The sequence below is a fragment of the Lepidochelys olivacea genome (assembly GCF_965140295.1).
Source record: "Lepidochelys olivacea isolate rLepOli2 genome assembly, chromosome: 4".
Lineage (NCBI taxonomy): Eukaryota > Metazoa > Chordata > Testudines > Cheloniidae > Lepidochelys > Lepidochelys olivacea.
Genome location: NC_140414.1, coordinates 144594735 through 144613447, shown reverse-complemented (window position 1 = coordinate 144613447; position 18713 = coordinate 144594735). Strand labels below are relative to the sequence as shown.

Sequence of the window (18713 nt, the reverse complement as noted above, 5' to 3'; positions counted from 1 at the left end):
GGTCTTGATGCAGAGGGGGAGCCTTTGGAGGGATTCTGGGACGGTGACACAGGTTGCAGAGCAACAGGCAGGGAATATAATCCTGGTGGCTGTGTTTGGCGTGGGCTAGACGGGCAGCCTCTGTTTACCTAGAGGATCCCATGCAGACGCCACTGCAGTGCTGTAACCCGGGACTGGAGGAGCTACCGAGAGAGACAGGAAGATATTTCTGCAGCACAACTGAGAACTGGAAGGGGTATGACTACAGACTGAAATCAGCCCTGTCTGAGAGCCAAGACATTCTGTACAAGCCACGTTTTGGTCACAACTGACCTGTGCTGGATTCAAAGTGCCACCCTTGAGATCAGAGTCTCTGTAAACCATTTAAGAGCAAGCAGGATTAAATATTTACCTCCCTTCTCCCCCAGACTAGCTCTTCTCACACATCAACGCCCACTCAAAAGCAAGCCTGCTGCGGGAGTCAGTCAAAAGCACAATCATCAAAATCTTGGGAACAGGAACAGCTTGCCCTGGGAAGTCTTGAGGTATCACTCCCTCCTTGCCAGACAACAGCTTTTAAAGAGGAGAAAAGAAACCCATCCTGGAATGAAGCATGGCTTCTGGGACTTGAACCCAGAGCAGCACAGAGTTTCCATCATGTCCCAGCAGAGGTGGGGCACTGCATTCAGTCGAGTTTCTCTGAGAGGTCTCATTCCACTCCAGCCGCACGGAAAGGAGACAAGGAACTGATGTTGCAAGCCTGGGAAGTTTTGCCAAAGCAGCTTAAGACAAGGAACATCCAGTGGGTAGAGGAGGGGGGGAATGGGAAGCTGGGGCTCCTGGGATCTTTACCCTGTTCTGCCTTGTGGCACAACCTTGGAACAGTCACTTACAGAAGAATAAAGTGAGGTGTGGAGGGTAAGAAAGGAAAAGACACTTACTACTTATGTATAGGGACGCCAGGAGCTTGCCACAGATGCATAAAGCATTTTGATATCCTGGCACCAAATGAACCTATGTTCTGGAGCAGCCTGTTCCTATCGCCAACTGAAACACGCAGTTTCTCTGCACATGGCCACCAGGACCTGCTTATAGCATCAATAATGGAGTAACATCATCGGTCTGCTTCCAGAGCAACTGTCATCACATGGTTTTTCCTTCTCTCCTAATCAGAACAGCGGCACCTTTTAGTAACAGAACAGAAACCCCACAGCGAGTGACCGAGTTATTCCACAGAGATTGCTTAACGCAATCAGAAGATAAATCGGAGGACAGGGGAGGATTGGTTTTAAAGATCAGTGCTTGGATTCCCAATGCTTTTATCAGATTAAGCAGCAACCAAGCCAAGTGGAAGAGCCACCGTTATGGAAAGAAGTTTGGGATGGATACATGCTGCAATGTAAGAGTAGATCCTGCATCTTGGAAAGAGGTGAAGGCAGAGACAACAGGTGGAACCAGCCTAATGGACAAGTTCCTGCCAGTCCAGTTCGTAGCCCCTATATTTCAAGAGTGAAAGAGAGAACAAGCCCGAGTACTTTTCATCCCGGCTGATAAAGCAACTCATTGCTGCATGCAGAGGTGGATTTGCTGGGCACTGATGCTTCCAGGGGTGAAAGATTAGTACAGGAACCCAGCACACTTTAAGCTACAGGTTAGCTAGAACAGCTTTTTTCTGGTCTGGGAGGAAGGAAAGGGGGGGGGCGGCACGTTCACAGAAAACAGAGTTGGACTATGGGCCAAACAGCCCCGATATAAACAGGATCAACTCCACTGAAATGGCACCTGTTTACCCCAGCAAACTGCCTTGTCCTTTAAAAGTGAAAGGCACGAACAGGCCCAGCTTTGAAAGGCATTTAGTCAGATGTACCAAGTCTTTCCACAACAGAGGGGGAGCCAGTTTACGTGATGACACAGGCCCTTATCCCACTGTATCATCGTACCACGGCCATCTGTGATCATCTTGCCCAGGGCCTCTCTAACTTCATTGCACCGCGACCCCCTTCTGACACTAAAAATTACCATATGTCCCCAAGAGGGTGGACCGAAGCCTGAGCCCGCCCAAGCCCCTCTGACCCGGGGGACGGTGGGGGGGGGGGATGGGGAGAGCGGGACAAAGCTGAAGCCCAAGGGCTTCAGCCCCAGGCAGGAGTCCTGTAACCTGAGTCCCAACATGCAGGGCTGGAACCCTCAGGCTTCGGCCTCAGGTGGTGGAGCTCAGGCTTCGGCCCTGGCCCCAGCACATCTAAGGCAGCCCTAGTGACCCCATTAAAATAGGGCTGCAACCCACTTTGGGGTCCCAACCCACAGTTGGAGAACCACAGATCTAGTCTGACCTTCTGCCTCACACAAGCTAGAGACCCTCACCTGGTAATTCTCACATACAGCCGACTTCTGGTTGAGCTACAGAATCTCTTTTAGAAAGATATGCAGTCTTGATTTAAAGACTCCAGGTGACGGGGAATTCACCACAACCCTTGGTAAGGTGTTCCAGTGGTCAGTTACCCTCACTGTCAAAAAACTGCACTTTATTCTAGCCTGGATTCGTTTAGCTTCAGCTTTCAACCATTGGACCTAGTTGCACCTTGTTCTGCTAGATTAGAGAGCTGACTAATACGGTATTCCTCCAGCTACCAACCCATCCCTGAAGCAGCAAGGGGTCCTTCTCTACTTCCCTGTAATGGTCAGGGGGAGGGAGAGAAGAGTAGAGGGACAAAGGGAAAGGAAACTAGTGTATGGAGCAACTTGGGGGCAGTGGGTGTGTGGGGAGAGAAGGGGTGGGCTGTGATGACAATTTTGCAAGGCTACTTAACCAAGGCTGTTAAACTGCACCAACATTTCAAGGCTGCTCGGCCATACAGCCAGCGTGCAGGAAGCCGTTCTTGCTTATTTGTTTAAAATCAGGGGCACCATTGAGCAGAATGAAGGGCTGAGTTGATACTGTAGAAATGTGACCTTGGAACCCCAGGGAGTTCAGGGGTTCCAAATACACGCAGGCCACTAACCTCTTCCTAGAAGCTCCCAAAGGTGCTCTAGTCCCAGTTCCTACTGCTGTGCTGACGGCAAGGCAAGCTCTGCACTCCACTGGGGCGGAGGCACCTCCAGGAGCAATCTCTGCCTCCCCGCCCATCCTCTTGACCTCTTCGGCCATGCTGGGATACACACTCACTGCACAGTGACTCTTTCCAGCAATAAACCGCAGCCCTCAGCATTTCTGCAGCAGGTTTGGAGCAAGACAGAGGCTGCAAATCCCCAGAGTGCAAACCCTGCCATGACTATGCTTGGGGGCTTTTCTTAGCACCAACCCCACTGGAACTGGAGAGGGGGGCGTCCCAGCCCGATTGCTCCGCATTACAGTAGAAGAGTTCTTCCGCTCAGCTCTCCTGAATTATAACAGGCGCTGCTGTTGGTACCTGGTTTCATGCTGCAGCACTCGGCATAACACAGGGAGAGTTTAACCGCTATTGCTCATGTCTTCTACAGCCCATTCGAGAATCAATCCAGAAACTCCAGCTGCCAGCCTCGGGACAGCCAGCAAGGTTATAACAACAGATTAATACAAGTCAAAAGGTCTTTGATTTGGCAAGCCTGGAGAGTCAGTCCAGGATACAGAACTTCTGGAGTGCCGTGTCCACTGTCTGTGTTCTGGATCAGAAGCCAGAATTCAACATGCACTTCACTCACAGAGACTCACACCTGCAGGGCTTGAAAAACGTACTGGACGCCTACCAGCCGGACGCCAACCTGAAAGATAACCCCCTCCCCTCTGAACAGCAGCCACGGGGAGGATGTTGTACTCTCCTAATGCTTGGGAAAGTAGGATGCTGGAGAAGCAGAGGTAGCAGGTGTGCAAACTCCAACACAAGACCCAACAGCTCACAGGGGGGAGGGGGAGGCATCTTTGCAATGACATGGACTAGAAACAGAAGTTAATGAAGTGAAAAACTTCAGTTCTGAACTAAATAAAACCAGCTTAGGCAGCCCGCAAGCCACATTTGCCAGGAGGAGTTTCCGCTTGCCACTGGGAAGTAGGTTTTTTGAGCCCTGCAAAACCACATCATCTGCAAACACACCCAGAGGCCCCCATCTCTTTCAGGGTACAACTGAACTGGACTTTCATGTTTAAAGCCCTCTAGCGACTTGCGCTGGCCCACTTCTGCTCCTCTCCCTAACCTAGGGCCTTCACACACTAATCCCTGGTGGTTTGACACCCTTCGCCTGGGTGGCTCTCATTATCTGGAGCAACCTCTCCACTTCACTGACACATTTCAGGGGCAGAAGACGACATTTTCCTCCTTTTGTTTCATCCCATATTGTGCAAAGGAAGACGTTTCATTCAGTAATTGAACTACTGTAACTCCCTGAAGCGTCTGCAGATAGTTTGCATGAAAAAGATGCTATACAAGAACAGCCTTGCACAGACACAGAACAGCTCTGCTCCTGTGAGATCTACCCCTTGTGGCACACAGCCCCGGGATTTGTCGGAAGCCCGCTGAGCCCATAGTCTCAAACACTATGTGTGCACCAGAATGAATGCTGATGGCTTCTATTAGAACTCTGTTAGTTTGACCTTTCAGTGCATCGTTCCGTCCAAATAGCATAAGGACAGATGGCGCAACCAGAGCTGCTGGATAGTGGGTGGCAGGGTGGGACAGATGGTCAGATGTGCATGGGAGAGGGAGGGGCCAGTTTTAGGATAGTGCACATTTCGTGATTTCTTGCCATGCTGCAGGTAAGCTGAAGCAGGAACCCAGCAAGCTAGCTCAATGCAGTCACCAGAGCAGTGAGACACTGTTGTTTCCTATACACTAAGGGGATGTATAGATTTGTTAGTCTCCAAGGTGCCACAAGTCCTCCTTTTCTTTTTGCGGCTACAGACTAACACGGCTGCTACTCTGAAACTACAGGGATGGCAGCATTATGGATATGCCATTTGACCAACCCTTAAATTCAGTTCTCACGCCGGTACCAGACTTCAAGTCCTGAGAGTTGTCAGTTACCCACAGAAAAATACACACAGCACTGGAGGTGCTAGGTCACGCTGTGCTGCCCGGGCCCCCATGTGCCTCATCCCTGACCTGGAGGCATCACCTCTACTGGCGAGACCAGTTTGTCTCCCATGGCCCATTCATCCTTGGCAGCTTTAGCAGAGGCCAGAGGGGCCCACCAGTCTCGGGGGCAGTCATGACGGAGACTTGTTCTTTTGGAAGTGGACTGAGGCAGTTCATTTTACCTCGCCCACCACACCACCACCTGGATAATGGAAAGCAGCTGGGACCATTCGGCAAGCTTGGAATCAGCCTCAGAGTTTAGGAGGGGTCCTAAAAGGAAAGGAAGCAGCTTCGTCTCCAGAGACATGCGGTACCCACTCTCCAGGGCAGAGCTATGGTTCCCTGCTTCAAAGATGTGTCGAGAGGGTACAGCACAGGGAAACAGATAGGAAGTGGAAACTGAGGCCTGAGACCATCACAAACACTTGGAAGACAAAGCAGGTGAGGTAATATCTTTTACTGGATCAAGATCTGTTGGTGAGAGAGACAAGCTGTCAAGCTACGCAGGGCTCTTCTCCAGGTCAGCTCAGGGATCTGAAGACGAGCTCTGTGTAAGCTCGAAAGCTTGTTTCTCTCGCCAACAGATGTTGATCCAGTAAAAGATATTATGTCTCTCTAATATCCTGGGACCCACACGGCTACAACCACCACCAGTTATGTTTAATTAACGTTTCTAAAAAATGACAGATTATAGCAGGGGTGGACAAACCGCGGCTCATGAGCTGCGAGCAGATCTTTTACAGTTGAAGTGTGGCTCCCAGAGCCCCCCGCCTTCCCCATTCGCCGCCTACCAGACTGGGGTGGGGTGAAGGGAAGAGGGGGATCTCCGGGCTTCTGCCCTGCGGCAGGGGGTGGGGCTAGGGGAGTCTCCCAGAGACGACTGTTATCTGCTGAGAGTGGGGGGCACAATCTAAAGGTTCAGCCCTCCCAACAGCTTGAGTCACACTCCCATCCTGGCACACACACACCCCCCCCCCCAACCGCAGCAACCGCTCCTTTCAGGTCCTGAGTGTTAGCTCTGCAGGGAGATGCAGCGGCAAACAGCTGGGAGCTGCAGGGAGGGGCCTCTGCTTTAGCTCCTTGGGGGGAGGGAGAAGCAAAAGCACCAGCTTCCCCTGCCGCTGTCTCTACCCAAGGCACAGCCCCCAGCTTGCCGGCTTCAGCAGCTGCCCTGCGGGGAGGGGGTCCAGCAGCACCATGTGACCGAGCGGGGCCAGCCAACCCTGGCAAAAATTGGGGGCAGGGGGCACGGGACCCCACATGTCCCCCTCACACATTGCTTCTGGCTTCTGAGCAGTAGGGAGGGTGGTCTCAGGGCTTCAGCCCGGGCTCAGGACTTCAACAGAAGCAGAGCTGAAATCCCAAACCCGGTCAGGTGGCTCCCACAGTGCTGAAGCTCTAAGACCCCTCTCCTCACAGGGCTGAAGCCCTTAGCCCCGGCAGCATCTCCTGTTGGGCTCTCAAACTTCTGAAGATTGTCATATGCAGCTCGGAGGATCAGTAAGTTTAGTCACCCCTGGATTATAGTTTTCTAACACCAGGTATTGCATCCAGTGCAAGATAACTATTTGGACCTAATTATGATGGATAAAATTGAATTCATCAATGGCCTGGAAGTTGGTGGTTGCCTAGGGACCAGCAATCATGACCTGACTGCATTCAATATGGGCAACAGAGGTCCATCCTAACCAGTCACCTACATACTTGGTGCTTCAAATGGGCTAATTTGCCATAGCTGAGGAAAATCATACGCAAATTGATTGGAAGGAAGAGCTAGACAGAAGAGTGTGAATGAAAACTGAAAGTCCTTCAAGAAGGGCTTGTTAGAGTGCCAAAAAGCCACAACCAATAAAAAGGACAACTCTGGCTAAAAGCCCATCATGGTTCAGTGGCAAAGTGAAAGCACCAATTAGAAATAAAAAAGCAATGTATAACAAAAGGAAATAAGGGAAATAGATACTAATCAATATAAGTTATTAATTGTAGAAAATTGATAAGGGAAGCTATAGGCATCAGTGAAAAATCCATGGCTGACAGGGCTAAGGATAACAGAGGTTTTTTTAATGTATATTAGGAACAAAAGTAATCCTAGGCCCATTCACCAAAATAGTAAAATTGTTGTTAATAATGTAGAAGAGGCATACGTATTCGATACATTTTTCTGTTCTGTATTTGGAAAGAAGCAGTCCGATGTACTCGTATCTAGGGCCCTACCAAATTCACGGTCCATTTTGGTCAATTTCACAGTCATAGGATATTTAAAATAATAAATTTCACAGTTTCAGATATTCAAATCTGAAATTTCACAGTCTTGTAATTGTGGGGATCCCAACTCAAAACAGGTCATGGGGGGGCGGGGGGTTCGCAAGGCTAGTGTGTGTGTGGGGGGGGAGGGAGGGTGGTCACAGTATTGCCACCCTTACTTCTGTGCCTTCAGAGCTGGGCAGCTGGAGGGCAGCTGCTGGCCGGGCACTCCGCTCTGAAGGAAGCAGCTTTTGAAGTGATAATCAAGGTGAGCCATTTCCACCAGTTGACAAGAAGGTGTGAGGAACAGTGGGGGGGGGGGAGAATAAACATGGAGGAATAGTTTTACTTTGTGTAATGACACATCCACTCCCAGCCTTTATTCAAGCCTAAGTTAATTGTATCCAGTTTGGAAATCTGAAAAGGACTTAAGGGTCATCCCGGACAAACAACTCATCATGAGCTCTGGCTGTGATGCTGTGACAAAAAGGGCTAACCTGATCCTTGGATGTATAAACAGGGGAGCAGTGGGTAGAGAGGTGATTTTACCTCTGTACATAGCATTGGCAAGACAGATTTAATAATTTTATTAAGATAATGTTGAAGTAAAAAGAAAACAGTACAGAGTTTAAGCACAGAAGTTTCTGGTTATCAGGGAATAAAGCACAGGTTATCAATGGGTGCGAAATTTGGTTTAGGAACGGGTGGCGTAAGGAAAACATAATCTGCAAACTCCCCGATTGGGGGTAAAAGTTTAACGAGTCAAAGTACAGACATTGAGATATGTTGTCCATATAATGGCTATGTTCAGGTGTGGAGTATAATGAGTGGATACGATGATGGGGATGGATCTACCCTCATTTGGTGGGATTTAATGTTCAGTGAGTTTATGGTTCCAGTTCATACGGTCCAATGGAAAAAGCCTCTCTACTAGAACACTGCAAACAGTTCTGGTGTCCACATTTTTAAATGGATGTTGAAAGCTGCAGTAAAGAGCCACAGAAGTGATGCAAGGGCTGCAGCCATTGCCTTACAGGGAGAGACTTAAAGAGCTCAACCTGTCTAGTTTACCTAAAAGATTGAGAGGCAACTTTATTAGAGTGTATAAGCAAACACTGGGTACCAAAAGGCTCTGTGATCCAGTGGTGAAAGGTGGAACAAGAGCCCCTGGCTGAAAGCTGAAGCCAGCCGAATTCAAATTGGAAATAAGGCACAGCTTTCTTTTAACAGTCAGGGCATTTAGCTATGGGAGCACAGCACTTAGGAACTGTCACGGTTTCTGCTCCACGCATGATTCCTTATTACACTCTTGTCTTTGTCTCCATGGCTTCCTGTCATATAGGCCACCCCCACTCCCTAGACCTTCTCCTTGACCCTACCTGCTATTCCTCCTCAAGATGCTTCTTTGAGACCTTTAACACACAGACTGTGTCTTTTCTCAAAAAAGAGTTGCTTAGAAAAAGCACATTTTATTAACCTATGCAACCAGGCTTTGATCTTACTGCTGTAACCCTTGCCTTCTCTCCCCACCCACCCCCAGTTTATCATCTCCCATCCTGTCATAACACTGGTTGTAAGCTCTTCAGGGTGAGCAGCCACTGCAAAGCTCCAGTTGCATTTACATCACCATATAATGATACGGTAGTTCAGTTCTCAATGAATTCCTGAAGGCTCCATGTCTGTCTTGAGGCATACGGCCTTGGGGAGACAGTGCTGCGCAGTCAGCGATGTGGCCTCAAAGCACTGAGCTGATTTTTACCTGAAACTAGCAGACATTCTCCCAAACAAAATTGTCTGCAACTGATTCAACCAGACTTTGAAAGTTTACTTCCAAGTTAGGCAATTATAAGTTACTGTATAACACAGCTTGTTGAACTAACTCCTCAGACTTGTAGGGTTTTGCGCCATTTCATACCAACCCACAGGCTTGCAGTCTCCCGCGATGGTTTGCTAAGCAACCTCTGTCTCCTCCAAAGAGACTCCCCAAGGTCCATATGGGCCCCATGAAGTATTCACTCTGTGACAGTTTACAGCTTGTTCTGTGCTGCACCAACTTGCCTAAAGAATGCAAGCACCTGAGGCCAGGAGTCACTTGACGTAGTTATCCACTGTACAGGACTTGCTGCACTCTGATGCTTGTGATGAAAATCTACAAATGGCTCCGCTGTTATCCAGCACGGCAGACCTCCCAGTTACAATGCGCTGCTCTGAACTAGCTAGCATTTATGCAACAACCCCCCTCATTAAACAGAATCAGAACTGCTCAGCTATGGGTCTTAGCCCCTACTCTGCTGACAATGAATGGAGAGTCTCCTATGCTTTTGGTACTGGAGCACCTGAATTTTCCTCCCACTATCCCATAAAGCTCCCAGTTGTCACATGTCTAGCCCCAGACAATCTCAGGTGTGTGATGGCACAGATCATAGAATCTCAGGGTTGGGAGGGACCTCAGGAGGTCATCTAGTCCAATCCCCTGCTCAAAGCAGGACCAATCCCAATTTTTGCCCCAGATCCCAAATGGCCCCCTCAAGGATTGAACTCACAACCCTGGGTTTATCAGGCCAATGCTCAAACCACTGAGCTATCCCTCCCCACCCCCCGCCCCAATAGCTTAATAGCTCTTCCCTTGTGCAATTTAGTGCTTAAAGAGTTGCTTTTGCCATCAATCAATAAAAGCAGCCAGTGTTTGGTTATTCCATGTTGTCCTGAGATGCAAGGTTTGGTTTAACCTACGTTTAGGGTGTTTCTACATCAACATTATAAAGCTGTATGTATATTCAGCCAGTGCCACAACTTAAGCTGGGTTAGAGACACAGCTCCATATGACACCTTCAAAGAAACAAACCTAAGCAAAGAAAAGGGTTAAGATGAGCAGAGCAGAGTTACTGGGCAGGAGCCCACTACTTGGGCTGCACACCAAAGTAATCTTACTGCTGTGATGCAAGTTATCACATGAGACACCATCACTGCCAGCTCCTGAGCAAGTCACAAGAAATGGCAGGCAAAATAGCTAGAGGAAAAGCCTACAAAATGTAAACACTGGAAAAGGTTCACAAGAGAACAGCAGTATGGTACATTTGTTACTGTTGCTAAAATAGCACCCAGGGACCTCAAAATCAGGGGCCAGGTGTGCTAGGCACTGTCCAGCCACACAACGAAAAGATCGCTCCTGCCGCAAAAGAGCTTCCAGCCTTAGGCTCCATTCCCACATTCAGTGGGACTACTCCTGTGCACAAAGTTAAGCACATGCTTACCCAGCTTCAGGATCTGAGCCAAAGTAAAGCCAGCCCACTCTGTTTATTTAACACTGTTGGGTTTCCCTAATTAAATATTTAGCATGGTGGGGACACAAGGCCTCTCCCTTTGCACTATCACTTTCTTTAAATACTCTGACAAAGGGGCATTGGTTTCCTTATGGAGAGTTTGTGCATTCCAACCTTGTCCAGAGTATGATCCATCAATGCCCAGAGCAAGCTGCAAGAAGCACTGAAAGTTAAATTTAGTTAAAGTTAAAAAAGTTAAACTCTCTCACACACACTAAAGTGGGACTGCCTCCAAATGGTTGTGATCTAGCAATCAAGTCTCCAAGCCTGCAGATAAACTGTTGCCTTGTGACTTAAATAGGACTTCTCTTTCGAACCATCCGCTCTTCCAATCTCTTCACCTCGGCACCCATGTAAGAGTCAAGCGATCAACTTATTTTTCTGGGAGCATTTGCTGAACTACACAGAGGAGAGTTATTCCCTTTTTTCATCATTACCAACCCACCCCCCTCTTCACCAAAAACTGCCCGTATTAGGCAAGCCAGAGCCCCAAGAGCCTTGTTGTGCTGTGGAGCAAAAACAAACCAGATTTGTTTGGGTTTTTGGGGAAAGCAATGTTCTGACCCCTTTAACACTGTTAATCCTGGTCTCCACAAGATCACCACTCGGTCTCCTGGCATGCCCGGGAGAGGGACGCTACCCAATGGATGGAGAGTGGAGCTTATGCCCAGCCCCTCTGCAGAGACTCACGCAGGCCAGCCAAGCCTAAGTGATCAGAAGGGGCTAGACGCCCTGATGTTTAGGATTTGGTGCAGGCAAGCTGTGAAACACGCCCAACTCTCGGAAAGACGAGTTTGCATTCAACCCGATGCTTAAAAAAAAAAACAAAACACAAAAAACACTCAGCTGCCAGCCAAGCACCTCAAAGCTTTTTTGAAACCCCCTTGGCCCAGAAGGGATGGGGAGACCCCGCTGCAGCAATTTCAGCAGGAGCTGATCCAAGTCTTCCCGGTGCGGGAGGGAGCCCTGTAAAAGGCTGAACCGCACCCAGCTTCCTGTGGCGCGGGCTGCGCCATGGCCAACCAGCTCCAGCAAGTGGGCTCACAACATCTGGGGCGCCGCCAGGCAGCTCCGTGCCACGCAGACCCGGGGGGCCGAGGAAGTTCATGGGGGACGTTTCTTGCACGCGATTGCTTGAACTTTTCGCCCACCCCGCCCGGAGTTGGGGGGGAAAGACCCATTTCCGTAGGGGTGACTCAACTCCCATGGGCTTTGCCCGGCTCAAAGGGCTGGGGGGGGGGGGTGTCTTAACTTTACAACCCAGCGCTAGCAGATTGCAATGCGGAAAGTGGGGCGTGCGTTGCAGCCTGGACGGATTTGCATTGGGGGGGGGGGCGATGCCGTTGCAACACGGGGGTAAATGCAATCCTCGCCCCGACACCCAGCCCCAGGGGAAGGGGACCGATCCTGCCGGATACTCACTGGCTCCTCATGGAGCGGCTCTCCCTGAAGACCGGCTGCAGGGCCACGGTGGCTTGGCCCAGGAACTTGTCCAGGCCGATGAGCGCCCGGTGCATGACGGTGAGCACCAGCTCGCAGCCCCCCTGGCCGCGGGGGGAGCCCCCGCCCCAGTCCGCCGGCTCCCCCAGCTCCAGCGCCCCCGGGGGCAGCTCGAAGGAGCATTCCTCCTTCCACTCCGGGCTGCCCGTGCTCTTCTCCACCACCGAGGTGCTGTACTTCTCCCGGCCCAGCTGGATGATGGTGTAGGCGTCGCTGGTGCCCGGCTTCCCCCCGCCGCCCCCTCCCTTGGTCCGCAAGCCCCGGGCCTGCAGCACGGTCACCTGGACGTGGGTGGGCAGCCAGCGCTGCGCCGGCGGCTCCGGCTCCGCCACCCGCAGCAGGGACATGGCTCCGGGCGGGGCGGGGAGACGCGTCCCCCGCTCCCCGGGGCGCCCCTGCGGAAGGACGGGTCTCTGCGGCGCCGGCTCGGGGCCCGCTGCAAGGCACAGCCCGGCTCCCCGGGCGAGGCGGCCGGAGCCCCGGGGGACCCGGGAGGCTCCTGGCGGGGACGCTGCAGTGCCCAGAAGGGAGAAGCTCCCCGCTGCGAGGACGATGCGGTGCGACCTCCTCGCCGGGGAAAGAGGGAGGCTCCCTGCGGCTGCAGACGCCCTGCCCGCGGCGGCGAAGTAACTTTCCTCCCCGGGAAAAAGGGGGGGGGGGGAACGGAGGCAGCAGCAAAGCAAATCCCCGGGCCGCCCTGCGCCTCCGACTCGCTCAGCGGCTCGCACAGCTGCCGCAACCGGGCCTTGGACCGGACCCGCCCCCGCCAGGTCCAGATCCCCTCCCCCTGCTCAGGCTCCTCCTGCCGGGGCGGTGCATGCATTGGCCAGGGGCAAAGCAAGCCCTCTAGCCGCTGCGCTCCTGGCCGCTCCTTCCCCAGGCCCGGGCGCGCTCTTTGCTCCGGCTCCCGAGAAGTGCAATGGAAGAGCAACGGCGTGGCCCAGCCTGGGGGGAGGGCTGGACGCCAGCCTTGCCCAGCCCAAGCGTTCCCAAATCCTGAGTCAGGCTGCACGGCAATCAGGCAGGGCCAGTCGCTCCGGCTGTGTGGACACAGCACAAGTCACAGGGTGGCGAGAACAGGGAGCTGGAACTCTCTCTGGCTGGGTCTGGCGACGCTGCCAGGTGGGAGCCCAAGCCCCACTGCCGTCCACACACAAATCAGCCTGGTTGGGGTCAGCAAGCGCTCAGGACTCAGATCCTAAGACCCCGCTAGGAGACTGGGTCAGAGTCCAAGTCCGACTGTCCCTCGGGTCAAAGCCCAGTCATTTTGCAGTGTGAACTGGGGTTGCCAACTGTCTAATAATAGCACAAACCCAAAGACCCTTCCCCTGCCCCTTCCCTGAGGCCCCACCCCCACTCCATCCCCCTCTCTCTGTGGCTCCCTTGCTCTCATTTTCCCCAGGCTGGGGCAGGGGGTTAGGGTGCAGAAGGGGATGTGGGGTACAAGCTCTGGAGGGAGTTTGGGTGCAGGAGGGGGAGCAGGATGCAGGCTCTGGGCTGGGGTAGGGAGTTTGAGTGTGGGCTCTGGGAGGGAGTTTGGGTGTGCGCGATGGGATGGGGTTGGGGTACAGGAGGGGGTGAGGGGGCCGCGCTTACCTCGGACGGCTCATGAAAGTGACCAGCACATCCCTCTGACAGCGGCTCCTAGGCGGAGGGGCCAAAGGGTCTCCGCACGCCACTGCCTGCAGGCACTGCCCCCGGAGTTTCCATTGGCCGCAGTTCCCGGCCAATGGGAGCTTTGGAGTCAGTGCTTGGGGTGAGGGCAGGGCACAGAGACCCCCTGCCCCTCCCCAGGACCCAGAGGGACATGCCGACCGCTTTTGCGAGCGGCACAGAGCCAGGGCAGGTAAGGGAGCCTGCCTTAGCCCTGCTGCACCAGTGGACTGTTAGTGCTTAAAATCTCCCAGTTTGGCTGCAGTAGCCTCCAGGAGATAGAGTGTGATTCCAGGAGACTCATGATGAAACCGGGAGGGTTGGCAACCCTAGTGTGAATGCAGGTCAACCCAAGACCAGATCAGAAGATCTGTGTGGCACAGTGTGGACACGCTAGCACGGCTGTGAGACTCAGGTCCAGCAATTGTAAACCCAGATTTGCAATACACTCAAGCACGGGGGTTTGGAAACACTGACTCAACAAACGCAGGACCCACAGAACCGGGTTTAGAGTGCAGTGTAGACATACCCTATATGTGAAAGAAAGCATAGAGTCAAGTGAAGTAATCTTAAATGAACCAAACTGTACCATAGAATCACTAAGGATAGTAATTCAATGCTTGAATAATAAGAATATAGCAATACTGCAGACCATTACAAAACTCATTACTAATGAGGGATTTCAACTTTCCCCATATTGACTGGGTACATGTCACCTCAGCATAGGATGCAGAGATCAAATTTCTTCACACCTTAAATCAAAGAATCAGAGAACTGGAAGGGACCTCTAGAGGTCATCTAGTCCAGTCCCCTGCACTCAAGGCAGGACTAAGGATTATCTCTAGACCAGCCCTGACAGGTGTTTGTTCACCCTGCTCTTAAAAATCCCTAATGATGGTGATTCCACGAGCTCCCTAGGCAATTTAGTCCAGTGCTTCACCCCCCTGACGGTTAGGAAGTTTTTCCTAATGTCCAACCTAAACTGCCCTTGTTGCAATTTAAGCCCATTGCTTCTTGTCCTGTCCTCAGAGGTTAACAAGAACCATTTTTTCCCTCCTCCTTGTAACAACCTTTTATGTACTTGAAAACTGTTATTGTGTCCCCTCTCTGTCTTCTCTTCTCCAGATTAAACAAACCCAATTTTTTCAATCGTCCCTCATAGGTCATGTTTTCTAGACCTTTAATCATTTTTGTTGCTCTTCTCTGGACTTTCTCCAATTTGTCCACATCTTTCCTGAAATGTGGTGCCCAGAACTGAACACAATACTCCTGTTGAGGCCTTAATCAGCGCTGAGTAGAGCGGAAGAATTCCTTCTCGTGTCTTGCTTACAACACTCCTGCTAATACATCCCAGAATGATGTTTGCTTTTTTTGCAACGGCGTTACACTGTTGACTCGTATTTAGCTTATGATACACTATGACCCCCAGATCCCTTTCCGCAGTACTCCTTCCCAGGCCGTCATTTCCCATTGTGTATGTGTGCAACGGATTGTTCCTTCCTAAGTGGAGTACTTTGCATTTGTCCTTATTGAATTTCATCCTGTTTACTTCAGACCATTTCTCCAGTTTGTCCAGATCGTTTTGAATTTTAATCCTATCCTCCAAAGCTTTTGCAACCCCTCCCAGCTTGGTATCGTCTGCAAACTTTATAAGTGTACTCTCTATGCCATTATTTAAATCATTGATGAAGACATTGAACAGACCCAGAACCAAACCCAGAACTGATCCCTGTGGGTCCCCACTCATTATGCCCTTCCAGCATGACTGTGAACCAATGATAACTACCCTCTGGGAATGATTTTCCAACTAGTTATGCACCCACCTTGTAGTAGCTCCATCTAGGTTGTATTTCCCTAGTTTGTTAATGCCGGCTTCTTGGAGCAGCTAGTCCTGGAACCAACAAGGGGAGAGGCAATTCTTGATTTAGTCCCAAGTGGAGCACAGGATCTGGTCCAAGAAGTGAATATAGCTGAACCATTTGGTAATAGTGACCATACCAAAATAAAATCTAACGCCCCGGGGGCTGGGAGGGAGGGCACCGAAGCAGCCCACCGTGGTAGCATTTAATTTCAGAAAGGAGAACAACACAAAAAGGAGGAAGTTAATTAAACAGACATTAAAAGGTACAGTGCCAAAACTGAAATCCCTGTAAGATGCATGGAAAGTTTTTGAAGACATCATATTAGAGGTTCAATTTAAATGTATACCCCAAATTAAAAATCATAGTTACAGAACCAGAAAAAAAATGCCACCCTAGCTAAACAACAGAATAAAAGAGGTGGTTAGAGGCAAAAAGGCATCCTTTAAAAATTGGAAGTGAAATCCTACTGAGGAAAATAGAAAGGGGCATAAATTCTGGCAAGTGAAGTGTGAAAGTATAATTAGGCGGATAAAAAAGAACATAAAGAGCAACTAGCAAAAGACACAACAATTAACAGGGAAAAAAATTAAGTACATCAGAAGCAGGAAGCCTTCCAAACAATCAATGGGACCCCCAGATGATGGCAATGCTAAAGGAGCACTCAGGGAAGATAAGGCCATTGCAGAGAAGCTAAATGAGTTCTTTGTATCAGTCTTCACTGCAGAGAATGTGAGGGAGATTCCAACATCTAAGCCATTCGTTTCTGGTGACAAATCTGAGGAACTGTCCCAGACTGAGGTGTCATTAGAGGAGGTTTTGGAACAAATTGATAAATTAAACAGTAATAAGTCACCAGGACCAGATGGACCCAAGAGTTCTGAAGGAACTCAAATGTGAAATTGCAGAACTACTAACTGTGGTATGTAATCTATCATTTAAATCAGCTTCCGTACCAAATGACTGGAGGATAGCTATTGTGACACCAATTTTTAAAAAAGGCTCCAGGAGTAACCCTGGCAATTACAGGCCTGTAAGCCTAACTTCAGTACCAGGCAAATTGGTTGAAACTATAGTAAACAGAATTATCAGACACATAGATGAATACGGTATTTTGGGGAAGAGTCAACATGGTTTTTGTAAAGGGAAATCATGCCTCATCAATCTGCTAAAATTCTTTGTGGGGGTCAACCAGCATGTGGACAAGGGTGATCTAGTGGATAGAGTATATTTAGATTTTCAGAAAGACTTTGACAAGGTCCCTCACCAAAGGCTCTTAAGCAAAGTAAGCTGTGATGGGGTAAGAGGGAACTTCCTCTCATGGATCAGTAACTGGTTAAACTATAGGAAACAAAGGGTAGGAATAAATGGTCAGTTTTCAGAACGGAGACAGGAAAATAGTGGTGTCCCCCAGGGGTCTGTACTGGGCCCAGTCCTATTCAAGATATTCATAAATTATCTGGAAAAGGGGGTGAACAGTGAGGTGGCAAAATTTGCAGATGATACAAAACCACCCAAGACAGTTAAGTTCAAAGCAGACTGTGAAGAGCTACAAAGGGATCTCACAAAACTGGGTGACTGGGGAACAAAATGGCAGATGAAATTCAATGTTGATAAATTCAAAGTAATGCACATTGGAAAACATTAACCCAACTATACATATAAAATGATGGGGTCTAAATTAGCTGTTGCCACTCAAGAAAGAGACCTTGGAGTCATTGTGGATAGTTCTCTGGAAACATCCGCTCAATGTGCAGCGGCCATCGAAAAAACAATGTTGGGAATCATTAGGAAAGGGATAGGCAAAATAGCCTATTGCCTCTATATAAATCCATGGTAGGCCCACATCTTGAATGCTGCCTACAGATCTGGTTGCCCCATCTCAAAAAGAGATATACTGGAATTGTAAAAGGTATAGAAAAGGACAACAGCTTTCATATGAGAACAGATTAATACGACTGGAACGTTGAGGTTGCAAAGCCATGTACTCAAATGTTTAGAAATGCCAGAATAAAGGTTTCCATGCAGTCTTCGTTCAGGCTCCTGCTGCCTAAGCACTGTGATTAAGGATACGATTTAGTCAGAGAAGTCACAGATTCTGTAACTTTACCAGACCTTTGTGACCGTGACTTCTTTGGCTTTTGCTGTCAGTGGCTGTGGCCAGGGCAGGAGGCAGAGCTGTTCCCCCACCCATAGTAGTTTCATTCCTCCCTCCTTTCCCCCCCGGTTATTTTTAGTAAAAGTCACAGAGAGGTCACAGGTTTCAGAGTAATAGCCGTGTTAGTCTGTATTCGCAAAAAGAAGTGAGCTGTAGCTCACGGAAGCTTATGCTCAAATAAATTGGTTAGTCTCTAGAGAGGTCACAGGCTCCTGTGATTTTTTGTTTATTGCCCGCAACCTGTCCGTGACTTTTACTAAAAATAACCGTGACAAAATCGTGACCTTAACTATGATACATTCTGTATGTGATCGTGTAATTACTCTTTTTTTCCACTACTTATTTTGTCTTTTCCTAGATCTTTTTAAAACTGAAAAAACCAGCTATTCCAGCATGTGGAATCATCTCGACCCCAAACAAGTCATCAGCAGGATTGGCGCCTTTAGATCCATAGCACTGACCTCTGCAGCTAACAGAGTACCTGATAGCAGACCAATACCCTCTTGTGGGCCAGCCACTACAGGTGGCTGGAGCGTTCACTTTCCCCCATGGGTTTCACAGCTAGCCAGCAGAGAAACACTGAAACGTGGGAATCGTGGGTTCTATTCCCGGTTGTGGAAGGGAGTGTCTCCTAGTGATGATAGACCCTTCTTTCACCAAACACCTCCAGCCTCCCCTTTCAGCCCCTGCCACTGTCACAGTTCCTGAGGTAACTGCACCTCTGATCCCATTATGACTTTCCTGAGGAAACGCCACTTATGTGCAGGTCTCTAGACGTTACGTTTTCCAGGGTGGAGTCCCACAATTCTCTTCCTCGAAACCAAAGATCTAGGCTGTGATCCCCTCAGCAGATCACACAATAGTTCAGCACAGGCAGCCTCTTCCCTCAGGGGCAAGGACAGGGTTAACCAATGGCCAGACAACTTCCACAAAGTATTGTTTATACAGA

The 18713-nt window shown here is 49.9% G+C and overlaps 1 protein-coding gene across 2 annotated transcripts in view; it reads right to left on the bottom strand.

The window, feature by feature from the left end:
• The window catches only part of RAB11FIP5 (RAB11 family interacting protein 5), a 107419-nt gene extending 94596 nt beyond the window's left edge, over nt 1–12823 (bottom strand). For both annotated transcript variants that reach the window (XM_084627317.1, XM_084627318.1), the window contains exon 1: nt 12017–12823. In XM_084627317.1, the coding sequence (XP_084483443.1) occupies nt 12017–12441 (425 nt within the window). In that variant the 5' untranslated portion in view covers nt 12442–12823. The remainder of the gene's footprint in view (nt 1–12016) is intronic.
• Nucleotides 12824–18713: the final 5890 nt, after the last annotated feature.